Here is a 17,621-nt window from a genome sequence, read left to right on the forward strand (position 1 = left end):
AAGCAGGTTGAGCAGAGCACACCTGCCCCAGCCCCATCCATGCAGCAAAATGGCTCCGTGGTTGAAGATCTGGGCTCTTCTGATAGCCATCAAGGAATTATTTCCTCCTCCAGTACTGGAGAGTTTCCACACAGAGACACTAACGCCTTTGGGATAGTGCTCCTGAAGCCTACTGATGGGGAAGAAAATCCCCATCAGTGCAAGGCATGAGTATTAACATTAAACCAAATGCCTGGAGGCCAAAAGCGAGATGAAATATCCATGTGATTTCAATTCTTTGGAGTTTCCTTACATTAAAGCACACATCTGAGAACAAGTGGATAGCTCAGAAGAAACAGACCATGCTGTAATTAAGCAAATCTGATAGCTAAAGGAAACTGAAGAACAGCAATATTTTATTGTATTTAATATTTCCTTTTTCCCCAAAGTGAAACAGGTTATACCCCTGTGCCATTGGGCTGTTACTTTCAGCTGACCTGGTCTCATTTGAAAGTGTTTCAGACACGGAGTGGCTTTGACAGCCCTGCCCTTTAATACTTGGGGTGGGCAGAGAAAAGCCACAGCTAAGGTGTTGGGGTTTGGTACCCACCAATCAGTGTTTCCCATTAGCATCCCAGGAACCCAGCCCCAGGCCCTCCACCTTGAATGGGGATCCATAATACATACACACCCCCCCATCTATGCGCATATAGATGTGCCTGTGTGCAAAGAATCATAGAATGGCTTAGGTTAGAAGGGGCCTTAAAGCTCACCCAGTTCCAACCCCTGCCACAGGCAGGGACACCTTCCACTAGAGCAGCTTGCTCCAAGCCCCTGTGTCCAACCTGGCCTTGAACTGCCAGGGATGGGGCAGCCACAGCTTCTCTGGGCACCCTGTGCCAGCGCCTCAGCACCCTCACAGGGAAGAGCTTCTGCCTAAGAGCTCATCTCAGTCTCCCCTCGGGCAGGTTAAAGCCATTCCCCTTGGCCTGTCCCTACAGGCCCTTGTCCAAAGCCCCTCTCCAGGTTTCCTGCAGCCCCTTTAGGCACTGGAGCTGCTCTAATATCTCCCTTTTAGGAGCCTTCTCTTCTTCAGGCTGAACCAGCCCAGCTCCCTCACCCTGGCTCCAGAGCAGAGGTGCTCAAACCCTCAGAGCATCTATGTGTACACACATATACATATATATTAAAAAGCAATCCCTGGAGAGCTGTAGCCCACATGATGGCTGTGGGCAGAGCTGCACTGTGGCTTCCCTGGAGCCACACAATGTTTAACAAGACAGAGGGGAACCAGGGACAGCCCATTCCACTCAAAGTGCCTTGGCAGCAAAGTGCTCCAAAGCCCAGTGAAACATTAATATGCTTCCCTGGAGAAATGCCTTCACTTTTTGCTGCATCAAGGGCTTTGAAATCAAAATAAATAACAGGGCAGGTTAATGAAAGTTTCTATCAGTTACTGGGTAAGTTTTGGTTCTCCTGCAATTCAGGTTTGAAAGCCGCACATCCTACCTCTGTGGGAGGGAGCCTCCTCTTTCTCCCCATGGAAATAGTGCCTTTTGGGGTAGGGGCAGGAATCAGAACTACCCTGTTTCCACAGGTGCAGGTGTGGGATTGCTGTAAGGTAACACGCTGCAGTCCCTGGGCTTGTTTTCAAGCACCTGAGCTGCAGTTTCTGTCATGAAGCCCATGCATGCCCAGGGGCAAAGGGAAGAGCAGGGGCTGAGCAGCTTCAGCAGTGTAGAGCTAAAGCTCTTTCTGCTAACCAAGGACCACCTTTGGACTGGGGCTGCCTGGGGATGGAACGGTGAACACAGCTGAGCCATGCTCCCTGGCTGCAGACAAGCAGTGACCACTGCAAGCAACTTGCAGCTGAAATTCCCCCCCCCCCCCCAATAAATCTGTGCTGCGGCACTCACCAATAGGACAGCAGGAGCCACGGGATGCTGATCCTTGTTTGCATCCACCAGTTGCTTTGCCCTGGCCATGAAGCTTCAGTGTGCTGAGGAGCTGGGAGGTGCACAAAGGTGTGAGGGAATGGGGTCATGGAGAAGCCACCAGGGCTTCTCTGCTGCCATTCCTGCCAGGCACCGAGACAGCGGCTGAGGGCCGGCTGGGAAGCACAGGGTGTTTGCAGAGCCAGGGAGAGGCTCACTTCTGTCTTGATTTCTAATGAGACTAACACCAGCTGCTTCTCGCTTAACCAGTCTGACCATCGGGCTGAGCCAGAACTGATTCATTCATAAGAAAATGGAACAAGAGATCGACTCGACACCAGGCCTGACTAATGGGGAAAACAGCCAACAACCTGCTGCTTGCACACCAGCCCCAGCATCCTGCTTTTTCAGCTCTTTAGCATCTTCCCAACTTCAAATGCTTGGAGAAAGCCTGAGCTTTGCTCCAGCATAGTGGGTGATAAAAGAAAAGACTTGTGTGCTGCAAGAAGTGTCAGTGTGTGGCCAAGGGGCCACCATCACCCAGCAATGGCATTTTGCAATAGCTAATTCCTGCTTTTTGAAGCAGAGGAAACATTAAAACCTTCAAAGTCATTGCTTTTCAAGCTGCTCTCCCTGGCATCATGCTCCCAAAAGCTTTTTGGGCTGTTATTTTCCTCCTTCCCTCTTCATCTTGCAATAAAAATCCAAGCAACCGCCCTCATTGCGCAGAAAAACTCCCCACCACCCTGCTGTAAAAACTACTCTCTGCCTTTTTCTGTGGTGTTTTTTGCTTTACGAGCCCAGTGGGGCACAAACTAGCAGGGAGAAGCTGCAGATGGGGCTGCTGGGAAAGCTGGCCTTGGGAGGATGCTGCCCCAAGGGAGGGAAGCAACCTTCGAAATCCAGACCAGAGCTAATCTTATCTCCAGGTGTATTTTAGGATGGGTCAGAGAGGGTTAACAGCCAGCCACAGAGGTCGAATTAGGACCTGAAGTACCTCTACTCCTTGGTTCATGCTTTGGTTGATGAACTGGAGCAGGGCAGAGTTTAACAGCTTATGCCATGATTTCTTAGCTTTGGGCAACATATTTGGGTTTATATGAATCTCCTTTAAAAGAGGCCATCTCCCAAAATGCAGATCGCAAGGGCCGCGTTCTCCCAGCTGCAACACCATCCCTTCTGCCCAGGTATCTTGAGTTTTTATCACCCTACCCTGAGGACATCAGGACAAACATGGCAAAACTTCCACTCTCGGTGAGAAACCCACCCTGCACCAGTATGGGTCTCAAAATTCAAGGCAGAAAATCCACAGCCAGGCCAGTCTGGGCAGGGAAATGCCCCAAATCCTGATGCAGGGAGCGCACAGTCACCTTGTCAGCCACAGAGTTCCATGGGGACAGTGGAAAACTGAGACCCCACGGGCCACAGGAAAGCAGAGCTCTGGGTATCAGGACTGACGCCTCACTCATCTCTCCCACACCAGCTCCAGAAGGCTGGGAAAGAGTTGCCAGATATGAAGTTTTCCTTCACCCATGTTGGTGCAGAGGCACTGGTCAAGCATTTCGCACACAACACTGGCAGTGGAAATACCTCCTGCAAGGGCTTTAGGATGCACACCCTGATGTCCCTCTTGAGGGCATCCAGCTATCCAGCATTAACCCAGTGCACACATGCAGCAGCAAGCATGCATCCCACAACCTGCTGAGCAGGACAAGAAAAACCTGCAAGGGATGGAAACCACATTCCCAGTGTGCAGGAGAAAAGCCACCCAGAAAGCAGTTGATGACATCCCTGTAAGTTGTCACCTTCCCCTCCCAGTGGCTCCTCACTGACTGTGGGCAAGCTTCCCTGGCATTGGGATGGTCAGCATGGCCCTTCTTTGATGCTGAATCTCCCTGTGGGCATGGGACGTGGTGGGATAGGGGAAGGAGTTGCTCCATGAAGACTTCACACCTCCAGCAGCCCTATGGCCTCGACAAGTTTAGATTGAAAAAAGAAACAGAAACCCAACAGCACCAATATCCACCCCTTGGCAACATCCAATCTCAATAACATTGTGCTATTATTATACTCTGCAATTAAGTGATAAGCTATAATTGCCTTATCTGATGGAGCTGGGCACGGCAGCTAGGCAGGAGCTGGCCTCTGAATCCCTGTCCTGCTGGCAGGCAGCAGTGGGTTGGGTTTGCTGATGGAAAACATCACCCCAGGCATTTTAAAGCCCCCCCCGTTCAAAATCCCCCTCCTTGGCAGACAGACAGGCAGACAGGACCCCAAAGAGCACTGTGTTTCTTCACCCCAGACCCGGGTCAGCAGCATCACCTCTATGCCTGTGTGCTGCCTCACTTCTATCCCCACAGACCACGGTTGGTACCCAGGGAAGGTACTGATGGCCTCGTCCAGCTTCCAACCAGGAGATGGTCAGCTCTAGACAGGATGGAAGCACATGGGAAAAAATAGGGCAGCTTTTAATCCATTCTTCTAGCAGGGAGGTAGAGGCAGATGGTCGAGAGACCAAAGTGCAAACCCATGTCACCAGCTGCTCCCCAGCCCTCCCCATCCCTGCTTCAGCATCCTGGGAGCAACCTGTGGCCACGCAGCCGGGAGAACCTGATAACAGCAACAGCCAGGACACATTGAGAGCATCCCCTCAGGACAGGATTCAGCACACTCAGCTGATCCCACTGGATCAGGGTACTGCTTCTAGAGGCGGCAACCCTGGTTTCCAAGCCCAGCATCTCAGTGTACAGCTCTCAGGCCATAGTAAGTCCAGCTTGGCATTTTTTTTCATCCACACATTCAGCGCCTCTGGAAGAGCACTGATGGGCCACGGCATCTTTCCCAACAAAACCAGCCCTGATTTCATTTGTTCTTTTAAGTTTGGTGTCCCTGCATCCTGATTCCTGCCATTTTCCAAGTCCTTCAGTATCCGACCTCAGCACCTGACCCCACGGGCTTTGGGCAGAGCCGTATTCAGCAGCCGTAGCAAAGAAAAACAAAATCCTCCCAAATCCTCCCCACGTGACCGTTTCCCAAATATCCCCCAATCCGCCCAGCCAGCGAGGCCGCCAGCTCCCTGCACCTCCAGCCCAGAGGCCACGGTGAGGGGTGCCGGGTCCACACTGTGCCCCTCTCCCTGGGCCAGCGGTCTCCCGGCGGGGCTCAGCCACAAGAGAGGCCGATGCAAATCCCATCGTTAGCATTCTTTCCGTTTTAATAACCCAAGGTGTTACCAGCAACAGTGTTACTGATTTTTATCTCCGCAACAGCGCCCTTTAAGCGTTCCAATTTGTTTTTCTTGGAGATCTCATTTTGTTTTATTAAAGCTGACACCGAAGAGGGAAAGGAGACATTCTGGGCCCCGAACACAAATATCCCGTTTAAATAACCCCGTATTATTTTCTTGGAAACGCTTCTGCTTTGACTTTAATTAAGCTCTCCCCGGGCTCGCGAGCTTGGCGTGCTTGGCTTTCAGGCGAGTTTAATCCCAGACAGCCCCAGTGCTCCCCACTTCCATTGCTTACACAAACCTTAAGAAATAAACTGGGGTTTACTAAAATACGTGCGTTAATAGGTGGTCTGCCATCAAGAACGTCTTGACATTGTCTCCTTGCTATCAGCTGCCCATAGAGTAAGAGCTCAGCCCCACTACCCTCCTCACTGCAGCACCAGACCCAAAAAAGCAGCTTTTCTCTTATTTTTCACTCTTTTCTGCCATAACAATGCTGGGTATGGAATGGGGAGATCCATCTCTAGTACCTGACTATGCCCCAGACTTGTCCAGGCTATCAGAGGCTCATCCACCAGCTCAGCTCCAGTGGCCATGGTGCCACTGCTAAGCCTTGTGCAATCGCATCGGGTGCTGCTGTAATATCAACAATTACCTCCCCATAGTAGAAGCACTTTAGGATGATTGCAAGGTTAAAACACTCCAAAAGTTGGGAAATCCCAGGAGGGAGCTTGTCTGGGCATCATCTGGTGCATACCCATTATGTAATTACCGTCAATCTTTAATCACAGATGAGTTTTTTTTGCCATCGGACCCGATTCAGATGGAGCACAGGAGGCACAACCCTCACTTAAGGAACTGCCATTCAGTTTGGTTTCCACCTCGGTGGGCCCCAGTGTGCTGTTAAATGAGCTCCTTCTGCTTCACACAAGGTTTGTGCAAACCCTCCAGCCCAAACTCCTGGCTCCTTGGCAAGCATCAACACAGTCACTCACGCAACATCCCCCCGAGAGGGAAGGATTTCATCTCCCTTTTACGCACAGGAGCTGCGGGCGGACAGATTAAGGCCAAGAGCTTGAAACAAAGCCTTTGTTTTGGTGCCTGACGCAAGATGGCCAAGAAAGGGGCTTTTGGGGATGCCACCGGGCAGGGCAGGAGGACTGTAGGTCTCCATTCCAGCTGATCCATAGGGATACGGTAATGGGTGGGTGCTCAAAGCAGGACCCTTCACTGCAGGCACTACAGGAGGGTTGTTTCTCCTCCCCAAGGAGGGCCCCAGTGTTTGCTCGGGGCAAACCCCAACAAGTCGGCCCATGCAGCGAGCGGCAGCATGTGGGGCTTCCCTGCCCCAGGGAGACCGGCTGCCGGCCCTGCTCTCTGCTCTGCACCAGGGAAAGCAAGATAAAAACCATCACTGAGCTGCTAAATCCAAACCCAGAGCCAAAACCCCACCCAGAGATGGGAAGAAACAGGGTCTTGGTGAGCTGGGCTCCTCCATCATAGGCTTTTGCAGACCAGATGCTCCCACAGCCATGGTGCTGGTAGCACCAACCCCAAAATACCATCTCCAAGGTTCCTGCACTGGGACACAGCGCTGAGAGCTTCTATCACAGCAGTGTGGTGCGATGCTCTTCTGCCTGTGTCCCATGGGATGCAGGTACGGGCTATCCCCAGGCTGATGCTCCCATGGAGTGTGCAAAGCAAAGGTGCAAAGAGGTGATGGGGCTGAACTGCCAGCATGCCATCACCATCCTCTTGCCCATCCCATGCAAGCCGAAAAGGTTGCCTGCAGCGGCCTGGGCTGCTCCTTGCACGGAGGGCAGCACGGCACAGCTTCCAGGCATGCCCACGACGAGTCCCAGCGAAGCAACCCACCACAGGCTGGGACCTGGCAGCCCTTCCCGAGGGCTTTCCCCTACGCTTCACCCCATTCTGGCTCTCGAGGGATGTGCTCCAGGGTGGGGAGCTCTGGAACCAGGTAAATTTTTAGGGATCTACAAATAAAAGGGCAAGGATGGGAAAAAGAGCCTGAAGTTGTGCTGATGGAACCCAGGGCTGTGCCACGCTCCGTGGCTGCACCGCTGCCCATAGGGTGTGCTTGATGGAGGATGCGGGAGCTTTGCTGCCTGCGGCCCATGCCCTGGGCAGGCAGTGGTGCAGGCAAGGGTGCTGCGGGCAGCCCCGCATCCCGCCTGCCCCGGGAGCTGGCAGGACCTGTTGTACGAGGTGCCTGGGAGAGATCGGAATGGCTCGCGCCTGTGAGGAGCGTGTTACGGCAATTCCCAGCACACGTCATGTGGGTTTTGCAACCGCCCCAACTGTCTCGGGGTGGATGAACGGAAAGAGCCCGGAGTGAACCGAGCTCCGCAGCGCCCGTGGCAGGCACCGGCAACGCCCCGGCGCGAGAGGCGGCAGGGCCCCGGGCGATGCCCAGCCTGGAACATGCCCCTCACCCGGCCCTTTTCCATCGGGATGAATGCCAAAAGGCAGCACCGCCTTCCCTTGCAATAAGGGCTAATTGATCCTTCGAGGAAGAGGAAGGGAAAGCCCAACAAATACCTGCTGTAATGGGTGCAGCAGCATTTTTGTACTCATGTTATATTGGCGTACATGGTGGGGGTACCTAAGTCCACTTGCCCCTCATTGCCGGAGCAGGTATGGTGATGCCACAGGCTCATGGCTGTGGAAAGTCAGGGAAAAGTGATTCCCCAAGGAACCACTGGCTGCAGGAGGGGGGACACACAGCTACTGCCCCAGGTGGGAAATGCTGGCATCCTCCTTCATGCCTGCCTGGCTCATAGGAATCTCCTGAGAGGTTGTCATCCCAAAAGAAGTGAGTGGAAGAGACCAAGGTATTCGGTGACTTGCCAGAAAATTCCCTATGGCACTGAGACACCAGCAAAAAGGGGGCAAAACCCCAATTACTGAGCCAGGGTAAAGCCTCGGTGGTTTCCAGCATCGGGGCACTGTGTTGGGAGCCCACACTGGGGGCAGCAGGCAAGAACAAGTACATGTGGCACTGACCCAAAAGCCACTGAGGTCCCTGTCAGCCCGCTCGTGGCTTCGCCCTATGGCTGGCACATACCCCACACTGCTTTGGCAGAGGTCCCAAGGAGTAACTGGGATAAGAAAGCAAGAAGTTACTCAGACCCTGTATCGAGATGCTGCTGACTGATCCGAATCCCTCTGGAGCAGCAGCTGCTGGTGCCACCGTCCCACTGGGATTGGCAACCTGTTAACACAATAAGAGCAGGGCTCCTACCCTGGGTTTACCCATATCCCCAGTGGGAATTTGCCCCCTCCAGAATACAAAACCAGCCTTGGGATGGCGGAAACCCAGGTTATTGCCCCTTCCTCAAACAGCCTACAGACCACACAGGGAATTCGGCAGCCCCAGCTCCACATCCACGCCACCTGGCAGTCTCCATCAGGCCACTGGATTTTTGGGAAGACAGCTTCTCCCTCCCCTCCACTCGTACCTGGTGGGATGGGTGCCTGGAAGTGCTGCCCCACAAGTGTGATGAGCCAGGAAGGTGTCTGTAACACATGGGATAAGGAAGGAGGGAGCCAGAGGAGCTGCCCTGGGACACGAGCGGGTGACAACGCCCGTGTGAGCTATGTGCAGCCAGCACAACGGGCACTGCAGCGAGGTCAGCAGTGCCTTCCGGCTACGGGGCTTCACCCAACCTGATGGGTCAGGTCTATTTTAAGGTGCTGGGTGTCAGACACCACAGTTGATGGTTGGCTTCCATCTGCTGAGGGTTTTTAAGTGGATTAAAGGGTGACTGATCAAACTCGTGGATTTCTCCCCCAAGGGAAATTGAAATTGCTCCTTTGCTGCTGTCCCTAAGCCCCATGGCATTGTACATCGCACCCTATCCCACCCCACACCACTGCATCCATCCCAGCCCCTTCACCCTCCAAGCCCTCCTCCTCTCAGCCCTGTCTCAGCGATGGAGCTGAAACCCAGCACCTTCACAGTTTAAACTATGATCAAATCTCCGCAAAAGGGGTGGTTTTGTTTGTTTTGTTGTAACTGAAAGGACCAAAAGAGAAACAACAAAGCCAAACCAATTGCACAACCCTATGCACCACTTCATATACTGCAGCAAGGTCACGGGAGCTGCCACCACTCGAGGACAATGGCCATCGGGAAATACAACTAAGACTGGAGCATCTCCTTGGCTAGGTGGGAAAGCATCTGTAACACTTGGAGGAGACTTTAAAAATGAATTAAAAGCCACTAAACCAGCAAGTGCGCTGGCTGGGAGGGCCCCTGCAGTCTTTAAAAACAAGAGCCTCCCTTAGAAACAGTGCTCTGGCCTCCTCATAACCTCAAGCGCTCCCGATGGCCCCAAGAAGCAGGTTTGATGACGCAACGGTGTTTTGTTTGCTTTTCAGGCTGCTTTATCTCACACGGCACCTTGCACACAGCTCGAGCCATGAAAACCCAGCTCCTTCAAAACTCACTCCCATTCCCTTGTGGTCATAAGCTCCAGCTCCCAATGCAGTAGGAGCTGAGCTGGGGAAGAGCCCAGCGCACCAGCATCCCACTGTGGGAAATTCCCAGTAAAGCTGGGAAAGCTCCATGGTGCCCTTTGCACTCCCCAGATAGCAGGGCTGGGGGATAAAAGGTACTTCTTTGGCTCTTTTGGACAGATTTACATCCCCATCCAGGCAATGTAAATACTGTTTATGACAGTGCATCCCTCCATGGGGTAAGGAAATGCAGAGGAGCACTGGAAGCCTGGTTGGACATGAGGAAGCCATCAGGAATGTCGAGGTCCACAGTGCCCTTGGCCAATGCATGTGTCAAATGGGGCCAGGGGAGCTCCCTGGCAATTAATTAAATCTCCAAATCCTGTGGATTTAGGTAAGAAGGTGACAACCACAGTATCACCTTCAGGAGACAGGAGCTTCCTAAGCACCAGCACTGGGTGATGACACTCATCACAGGTGTCAAACTTACCACTGGTTAGTAATTTGTATGTAAGAGTGTCCATAAGAGCACCCTCACCTTTCCCAAACCCAAACCTCATACATGGGGTAGGTGCCTTCCATTGCAGCAGGCTAAATGAAGTGCAGCTTCATGGCAGCCACCCCTATTTGGTGTCACCCGGGCCATGGTGTGCTGCTGAAATTCAGCTGGGACCATTCCCAAGAATTACCTCTTGCGATTTATGCTCTCCTTGGGGTTTCTTTTCTTAGCTCCTAGTGCTCCAGCCACACTCACCCACCCTGGGACTCTTCTTCAGGCCAGAGAGGAGTCCTTGTCTTCTCTCCATCTTTCACTATGACTGTTAGCACTGAAATGCTTTACTTTCTCCAAGAAACAAACTCATTCTTACCAAGGCTCTGTTACAATACTGGAGTAAAACCAGCCTTATCCAGCTAAGCTCATGGTCCTAAGGATGTGAATCAGTGCTCATGAAGAAATTCCCCCCACAACAGATGGGAATTCAGGTATAAAGATGACATCAGCTATGCGCTGGCCTCATGGGCACAATGAGATATGATAAGTCCAGGGATATGGTCCGTCAGCCCAGATTCCCTGAGCATGGGGTGCTCCATCAGCCTCCACTCTGCTAGACTAATGTGGGAAAGCTGCTCTCTTAAGTTCCTGCCCACAGGCCAGAGGATGCTGCTGGACACACGGATGTACTCAGAGGAGCTGTGGGCAAGCCAGACCAGCTCCTCAGGCCATCCTTCTAAGTGCTTGCAGCAGCATTTGCAGCAACCAAAACATTAAATATTAAGCAAAGAGAGTTAATCTGTACCTGGGCTATTGACACAAAGTGGAGGAGGGGGGAAGAAAAAGATAAAATTCTTTGTACAAAATCAATGTGTCTCTCCAGGCTGCCCCACCAGCACTTGCCAGACCTCCAAGCACAGCACCAGGGATGCATTTGGAGGAACGAGATGCACCAAGAGGTACCATCCTCCCTGGCTCTCCCCAGGTAGCCAGAGCACCCACTGGGACCCTTGGGTGGCATGAGTGCAATTGGGTGCTCCTGGGATGAGAGCAAAGCCCTGGCTGGGGTCAGACTCACCTTGCGCTCACCTCTGCCAGGGTTGGGAGAGCATCCAAGCAGTGGCAGATATCAATTTCAGAGGGTCGGTGCCCAGTTAATGCTTACCAGGACCATTCTATCACTCAAATTGGCTTTTGGGGCTGGAGAAGATGAGCACACCGGGACCGCTCAGCATCAGCCTGCACCTGGCAGGACCAGCGCTGGAGCAGCCGTGTCCCATAAGATCCCTCAGCACCGGAACAAGCCTTGTACAACCGGAGGGAAACGCTACCATTCATTTCCCAGCAAACGCTTTCAAGCATCACTCAGCACCTCTCCAGCGGAGCAGACTGATTTTTTTCCTGCCTTGAGTGCTCACATGTGTATTATTTTTTCATTCCAGCTCCAGCATTATCCACCCACCCCACCCCCCAACCCTCCATTTCCCCCCCAAAAAGAAAACAAACCCAAAAGCACAGAGTGTGCCTTGCAAAAGTCCCGGCACTGGCATCCAGCAGCGAAGGGGCACGCGGTGGTCCCAGCCAGCCCGGTGCTGCTTGTTGACATACGTAGCGCAGTATATTTCTTTAGACAAAGCAGCCTATGCATTCGATGCATTGTTGCGAGAGGGTTTGTTTTCAAAGCCTGACCCCAAACCTGAACTCCGCAGATCCTGCATTTCCCAAGATCAAACGCGAGAAAACGTGACCAATGCAAACAAGAAATAAACCTTGATAATTATAGCCAAGTGCCGGGGCGGCTATTGTTTAGTGCAGACGAGCACCCGTTTTAGCATAAACATAACCCTATTTTTAAAGGGATGCCTCACAACATCACTCCTAATTTTGCCTCCAGATCTCCTCTTTGATACAAACCCCATCTTGTTCCTCAGTCCTGAGAACAGAGAGGAGATTTAAGAGCAGAGACAAAAGGCTAAGCAACGTGCTGAACGCCGGTCTTGCACCATGTCCTCATCCCCCGGACCTGCTGGTTCATGGGAGACGAGGGGGACCCCAGGGTCCAGCTGTTGCTGCAGCCAGCAGGAGCAGAGGGATGTCAGAGGACAGACAGACAGCACCAGTCTTTTCAGGAAGGCCCTATCTATCACTTAGCGCTTGGAAAGGAGCTACAATATTTTCCTGATTGTGTTTGCACGCAAACGAGCGCCGCAGGGAAATTATGCAACCCTGAGCAGGGAGGGGTGGGAGCAAGGGAGGAAGGGCTGAAGGGGGGCCCCACGCTGCACCCCGCTGCCCTCGGCCCCAGACAGCGCAGCTGCAGCCCCCGAGGTACAGCGCTGTGGCTGCAGATGGGCTCCATCACCACCTCCTCTCCCCTCCACCGCCAGAGCCCCTGCACCGCAGCCTCAGAGCAGAGACGCAGCCCTTGCGCGGCACAAGGGTTATTAATGGCCTCTTCATTAAGCACCCAGGCCAAAATGCATATATTCGTCACTCAGGCAATTTAATTACCGAGCCTGGATTCACCTCACACACCCACACGATTTCTTTTTCGAGGCCTCTGTGCGGTCATAGCCATAAATAAATAGGGAGCAAGAGGCAAATGTCGACTCCTACAACCCCTGTCTTGGGCATGGAGCCTTTAAACCACCAGAACTTGCAGCATTTAATTTCTTTTGTTACCGCTTCTACCTTTAGAGCTCTGCCTTAGGCTTTCTAGATATGATCACAGAGAGCAGGAAACAGAGCGCTACGCGATGAGCTTCCTGGGGATCACACACACATACACGCACACACATACAGCCCATCAATCACTCTAATTACAACCGGCCACATGTCCTCAGCTCTCCGCAGAACTCCGTTACTGCCCATAATTACACGGTCACATCGTTTCTCCAGTAACACTATCTCAGAGTTAATTTGTGATTGTAGCTGTGGCGTATCTCATAGTGCATTTCATCAGCATGATCACTGGTCATGCATCAGCTGAGCAGAGGGAATGCAGGCAACACTGGTCCCCAAAATAGTAGTTTAAAGACCTCACAAGCCCCCCCCACCCCAGCACTGCCGCTCTCTGCGGCACACTCCCGCTTCAGTTTCTGACTCTGCCAATGTCCCATCCAGAGTGAGGGCACACTACAAGCAGGTTCCCTCAACACCAAGTGGTTGTCTCTACCTACCAGATAAAAGCAAGCTGGGAAATGGATGTCCATCATGAGGATGGATATAGTCTTCTAGGGGAGGATACCAAGACCTAGGACAAGACTAGGCATGCTAACACCAATGTCCACCATGGACCACTGGGGACAAGCACCCCGTCAGGCTGATGTCCCTCTGCCAAGTCTACTTAAACACTGGGGTGTCTGCAGTGAGAAGCAGCCCTTTTCTCTGTATTAACATTACACAGTCTTGACGCTGCCTGACCCTGTTCGGTCCTATCAAAACACACAACGGGGTGCAGGTCGTGAGTCTCCCTATTAACAGGTGTTAACTACTGGAGACCCTGCACCCTCGGCGTGGCCGTGCAGGCAGCACTGCCAGACCTGCCCTATGTAGGCTTTCCCACCAAATCGATGCAACTCGGAGGATGCATGTTGGTGAGGCTGATGCTCTCCTGCAGCCACCCCCGAGAGCGATCCAGCAGAGAAGACAGACAGACAAACAAACAGCTTGAAAAACCCGTAACAAAATGACAGGGATAATAAAAAATAAAGGGGGTGGCTCACACGCACACCAGCTGATTCACTAGCACTGCTCTCCTTACTCCAAAACACCAGGCAGGACAAGCTAAGGGCATGCTTTTCAGATGTATTAATTTTAATTGAGTACATAGGAGCTTAGAAACACATGATGTTGTAGGCGATAAATATCGCCACAACTACAAGGATGGAGGGGGCAGGGAGCAATCGCGGTTCAACACATCCGAGAAGGAGCTTTCAGCCCCGAAGCCACCTCGGTGCGCTCCGGGAAGCAGCGGCTGCCGAGCCGCACCTTACCCCGCCGGCCACGGACCCGGCTCTGCTTCGGCAAGCTGCGGGAAGGGACCGAGGAACCCGTACCTGTTTTGAACTCCAGCGCGGGGTCCTTATTGCCCTCGCCCAGGTCGCTCTGCAGCATCATGTAGAGGATCCCGAAGGAGTTGTGGATGCCGAAGATGGAGCCGTTGCACCAGGCGGCAGCGAAGACCACCACCCAGCCGAAGCCACCCTCGGGGGGCTGGAAGGGCGCGGCGGCCCCGCTAGGCTCCTGTTCGGTGCCGGTCTCTGCCCCGGTCCCGGGGCTTGTCCCGGTTCCTGCCCCGGCCGGGGGCTCTCCCTCGCCCGCCGCCGCTACCGGCCCCTTCTCTTCGCGCTGCTCCATCGCGGCCGCGCTCCGGCCGCCGCCCGCAGCCCGACTGCCCCGCAGCCGGTCCCAGATGCCCGCCGCCCCCCCCGGCCGGCCCCCCCGCCCGCCCCCTCCTGCCGCAGCCTCACTCCCCGCCTCCCCTCCACCGCCTCCATCCTCCTCCTCCTCCTCCATCGCGCCGCTCGGCACCCGGGTCTCTACCTGCGCCGGGGAGGGGGGGGCCGCTACCCCCAAGCTTTACCCTCCCCCTTCCCCGGGCCCGGACAGCGGCAGGCGGCGCTTCCCCGACGCCGCCCGCGCTCGCCGCCCGCCCGCGGGGCTTAAAGGCGGCCCCGGGCCCGGTTGCGGCCCCGCATCGCCCGTCGGGCAGCCGCACCGCCTCCGCCGCCGCCGCCGCTGCATCCTGCGGCGGGCGCAGCCCCGGGGCGGGCCGCAGCCAGCACCGCCCCCACCGGGCCCGGCCGGGGAGAGAGACACACCGGAGACACCGGCTGCTCCCGCTACCCCCGGCCCGGGAGAGCCCTGGCCCCGCGTCCCGGCAGCCGGCTTGCGGGAGCATCCCGCAGGGGAACAGCCCGGCGGTGGGGCCGCTGGTGCTGCTGCTCCCTCTGCCCCACCGGGGTACACAAAGCACCAGGAACAGGCTGAGCGGTAGCAAAACGCAGCCTCGATGAAGGAATTTATTATCCCATTTCATGCCGGGTCGCCTATGGGATCTTTGGCTTCCTGGCATCCCCTACCCCGAGAGTTTTGAGAACGTTTTTGTTACACCAGCCCCGAGCCACGCAAGCTCCGTGCTGTGGGGTGGGGAGGTGAGAAGCCCACGACGTAAATCCCAGCAGCGGGATGCGGGATGTTCCCCAGGGCTGTGGGTCACCCCACGTTACCTCTGCGCTGTGGTTCACCGAGCAGGACGGGCAGGGATGCGGCAGGGAGCTACTCTCTCACCTCGCTCTCTTTTTGCAATAAGCTCTGCCTTTTCTCTTCTTTCAATAAATAATTACAAACCCACCAATATATTAAAGCCTGTCTTTTCACACGCTGAAGGTATTTGCACTTTAATATATGCCAAGTCTAAGTTATTATTCTTTCTTTACCCTAATGGCTGTGTCAGTGTCAGATTCCTATCAGAGTAAAATAATACATCCCAACCTCACGCTGCTCTTTCTTTACCTCCAGGGGTATTAATTACCATCGCCTGGCGAGGCAGCGGAGCAGGGTGCGGAGCAAGCAGCGAGGCAGCAGGCAGGGCCCCCCCCTTCCAGCACCGTCTCCTCGCTTCTCCCGCCGCCGCAGAGCAGCACCGGCCCACGGGCGGGCTGCAGGGTGGGAAGGCGTTTGCCGACGTGCTGCGGCTCGCCGGGCCTGGCGAAGACCCTCCGGGACACGGCTACAGCCAGAGGAGCCTCTCCTCGGCCTGCCTGCCTGTTCCTAGGTGCGAATCACTGCCAGCTGCAGGTCTGCTCCATTGCCGTCCGCTTTCTCCCGCCCAGGGATGAGGAGCAGTGAGCGGTTCCCCCTGGCTCCCAGTAGCCTGCGTGTGCGTTGGAAAGACACAAGCCGGAGGGCTGCGGGGATGGGCGATGCGGATTCCTCCCCACGCCATCCCGCATCGCCGCCACGCCGATGGATGAGCCCTAAATCCCCCCCTTCCCGGCAGGGTGCCCGGCGGTGCAGCCACGCTCAGCTCAGCCCCGCTGCCGGAGGAACTGCATTTATTTCCCTTCCTCTCCGGTGCAGTCTCCTCCCCGGATCCCCGTCTCCGCAGCGAGGCTGGGGAGTTCTGGGCGCGTCTTCCACTGCCCTCTGCCGACACGAGGAGCCGCAGGGCTGGATTCTAACAACCATTTCAGCGTAGGGCTGCCTGAGGTTGCGGGGTTTATCTCGTGAAGGCCCAGCAACCTGAGAGGGAAGGGTTTGGAGGACCCCAGGCTGTGGGGAAGAAGCTGCCCCCTCTCCAGTGCTAAGTCCCTGATGCTGCAGAGCTGGGGCTGGATTAAAAACAGCAGAGAGAGGGATGGGAGAGCCCTTAGCCACAGCCCACACCATCGTACTAGGACTTCCCCCCTCCAGTGCTAAGGAAGGCTCTCATGGAGTGGGAATTTTGAGGTGAATAGTACTGTGGACCTTAAGGCAGGCACAAAACCCACTGAGCAGCATCTCTCATCATCTGGATGTTGGCTGCACAGGGTCCTGAGAGTGTTTTCTTGTGCTGGTCGTGCCAGGCATTGCTGCAGCTTTCTGAGCTGAACACCACCAGTGGGGCTGGGGGTAAAATCACAGGGCAGGGGTAAGTGGGGTTAAAGGGCTGAGCTGGGCGAGCTGGTGGAGGCTTCATCCACAAGGGAGCTGCAGCATGGAAAGCTCAGGGAACATTAGGCAGAAGCAGCTCTGCTACCGGTGTAAGACCAGCTTTTATTTAGACTGGAGCATCCCACCCAGAGGGTTTGCAGCTCAGTAACCATGGCTAAAAATAGAAGAGAGAAAAACACAGTTACAGCTGCTCTTGCCTGGTTACACTCAGTGATAGAAATACCCTCCTGCGTCCATGGCATGGCTTTCCCCAAAGCCCCCAGCCTGCTGGCTTGGTATGGGATATGGTGAAGCTCTTTGGTACCCACATCTGACATCCCTGCAGAGCTGGCGTGTGGCACCTCATGTCGCGGTTGAAAGGCTTCTGGTTGCCCAGGCAAAGCGTGGCTTTCAGCAGCTTGTTCCTTGTCTCCAAAATGTGGTGCCAGAGCCTCTGCCAAAGGGATTGGCAGCTACAAAATGTGTGTGTTTGGCTTTGCGGAAAGGGGCAGTGACAGAATAAAACATCTTATGCAAACACCTTGGGAAGCATTGCAGCGGGATGTGGCCTAAGAGAATACAAATTCCTGCTGGCTTTGCAACCTGTCTTTGTTTCAGTGGGTGTTGCACAGTGGCGTGGGCACACTGAGGACAAAACATCACTGACAGCATCTGCTGCCTGGTTGAAAGCACCAGGAAAACAGCTCTGGTAGCGAGCAGCTCCAGCAGAGACATTCACATGCTATGCACGACCCCTTCCTGTCATTAGCAATGCTTTTCTCTTCAGATTTCAGCAGTAGTCAAGACAGCTGTTACATCTGGCCTGACAAAGACACCACATACATTATCCCAGAGGAATAAACAACTTGAG

General features: G+C 54.5%; 1 protein-coding gene across 1 annotated transcript in view; it reads right to left on the reverse strand.

Annotated features, from left to right (window-relative positions):
• Nucleotides 1-14,646, reverse strand: part of SLC16A2 (solute carrier family 16 member 2) — a 34,312-nt gene extending 19,666 nt beyond the window's left edge. The window contains exon 1 of the mRNA XM_057400649.1: nt 14,173-14,646. Within this exon, the coding sequence (XP_057256632.1) occupies nt 14,173-14,632 (460 nt within the window). The 5' untranslated portion in view covers nt 14,633-14,646. The remainder of the gene's footprint in view (nt 1-14,172) is intronic.
• Nucleotides 14,647-17,621: the final 2,975 nt, after the last annotated feature.

Source organism: Pezoporus wallicus, unplaced genomic scaffold (assembly GCF_028554395.1).
Source record: "Pezoporus wallicus isolate ANWC-B61680 ecotype Strahan unplaced genomic scaffold, APGP_CSIRO_Pwel_v1 contig_8803, whole genome shotgun sequence".
Classification (NCBI taxonomy): Eukaryota; Metazoa; Chordata; class Aves; order Psittaciformes; family Psittacidae; genus Pezoporus; species Pezoporus wallicus.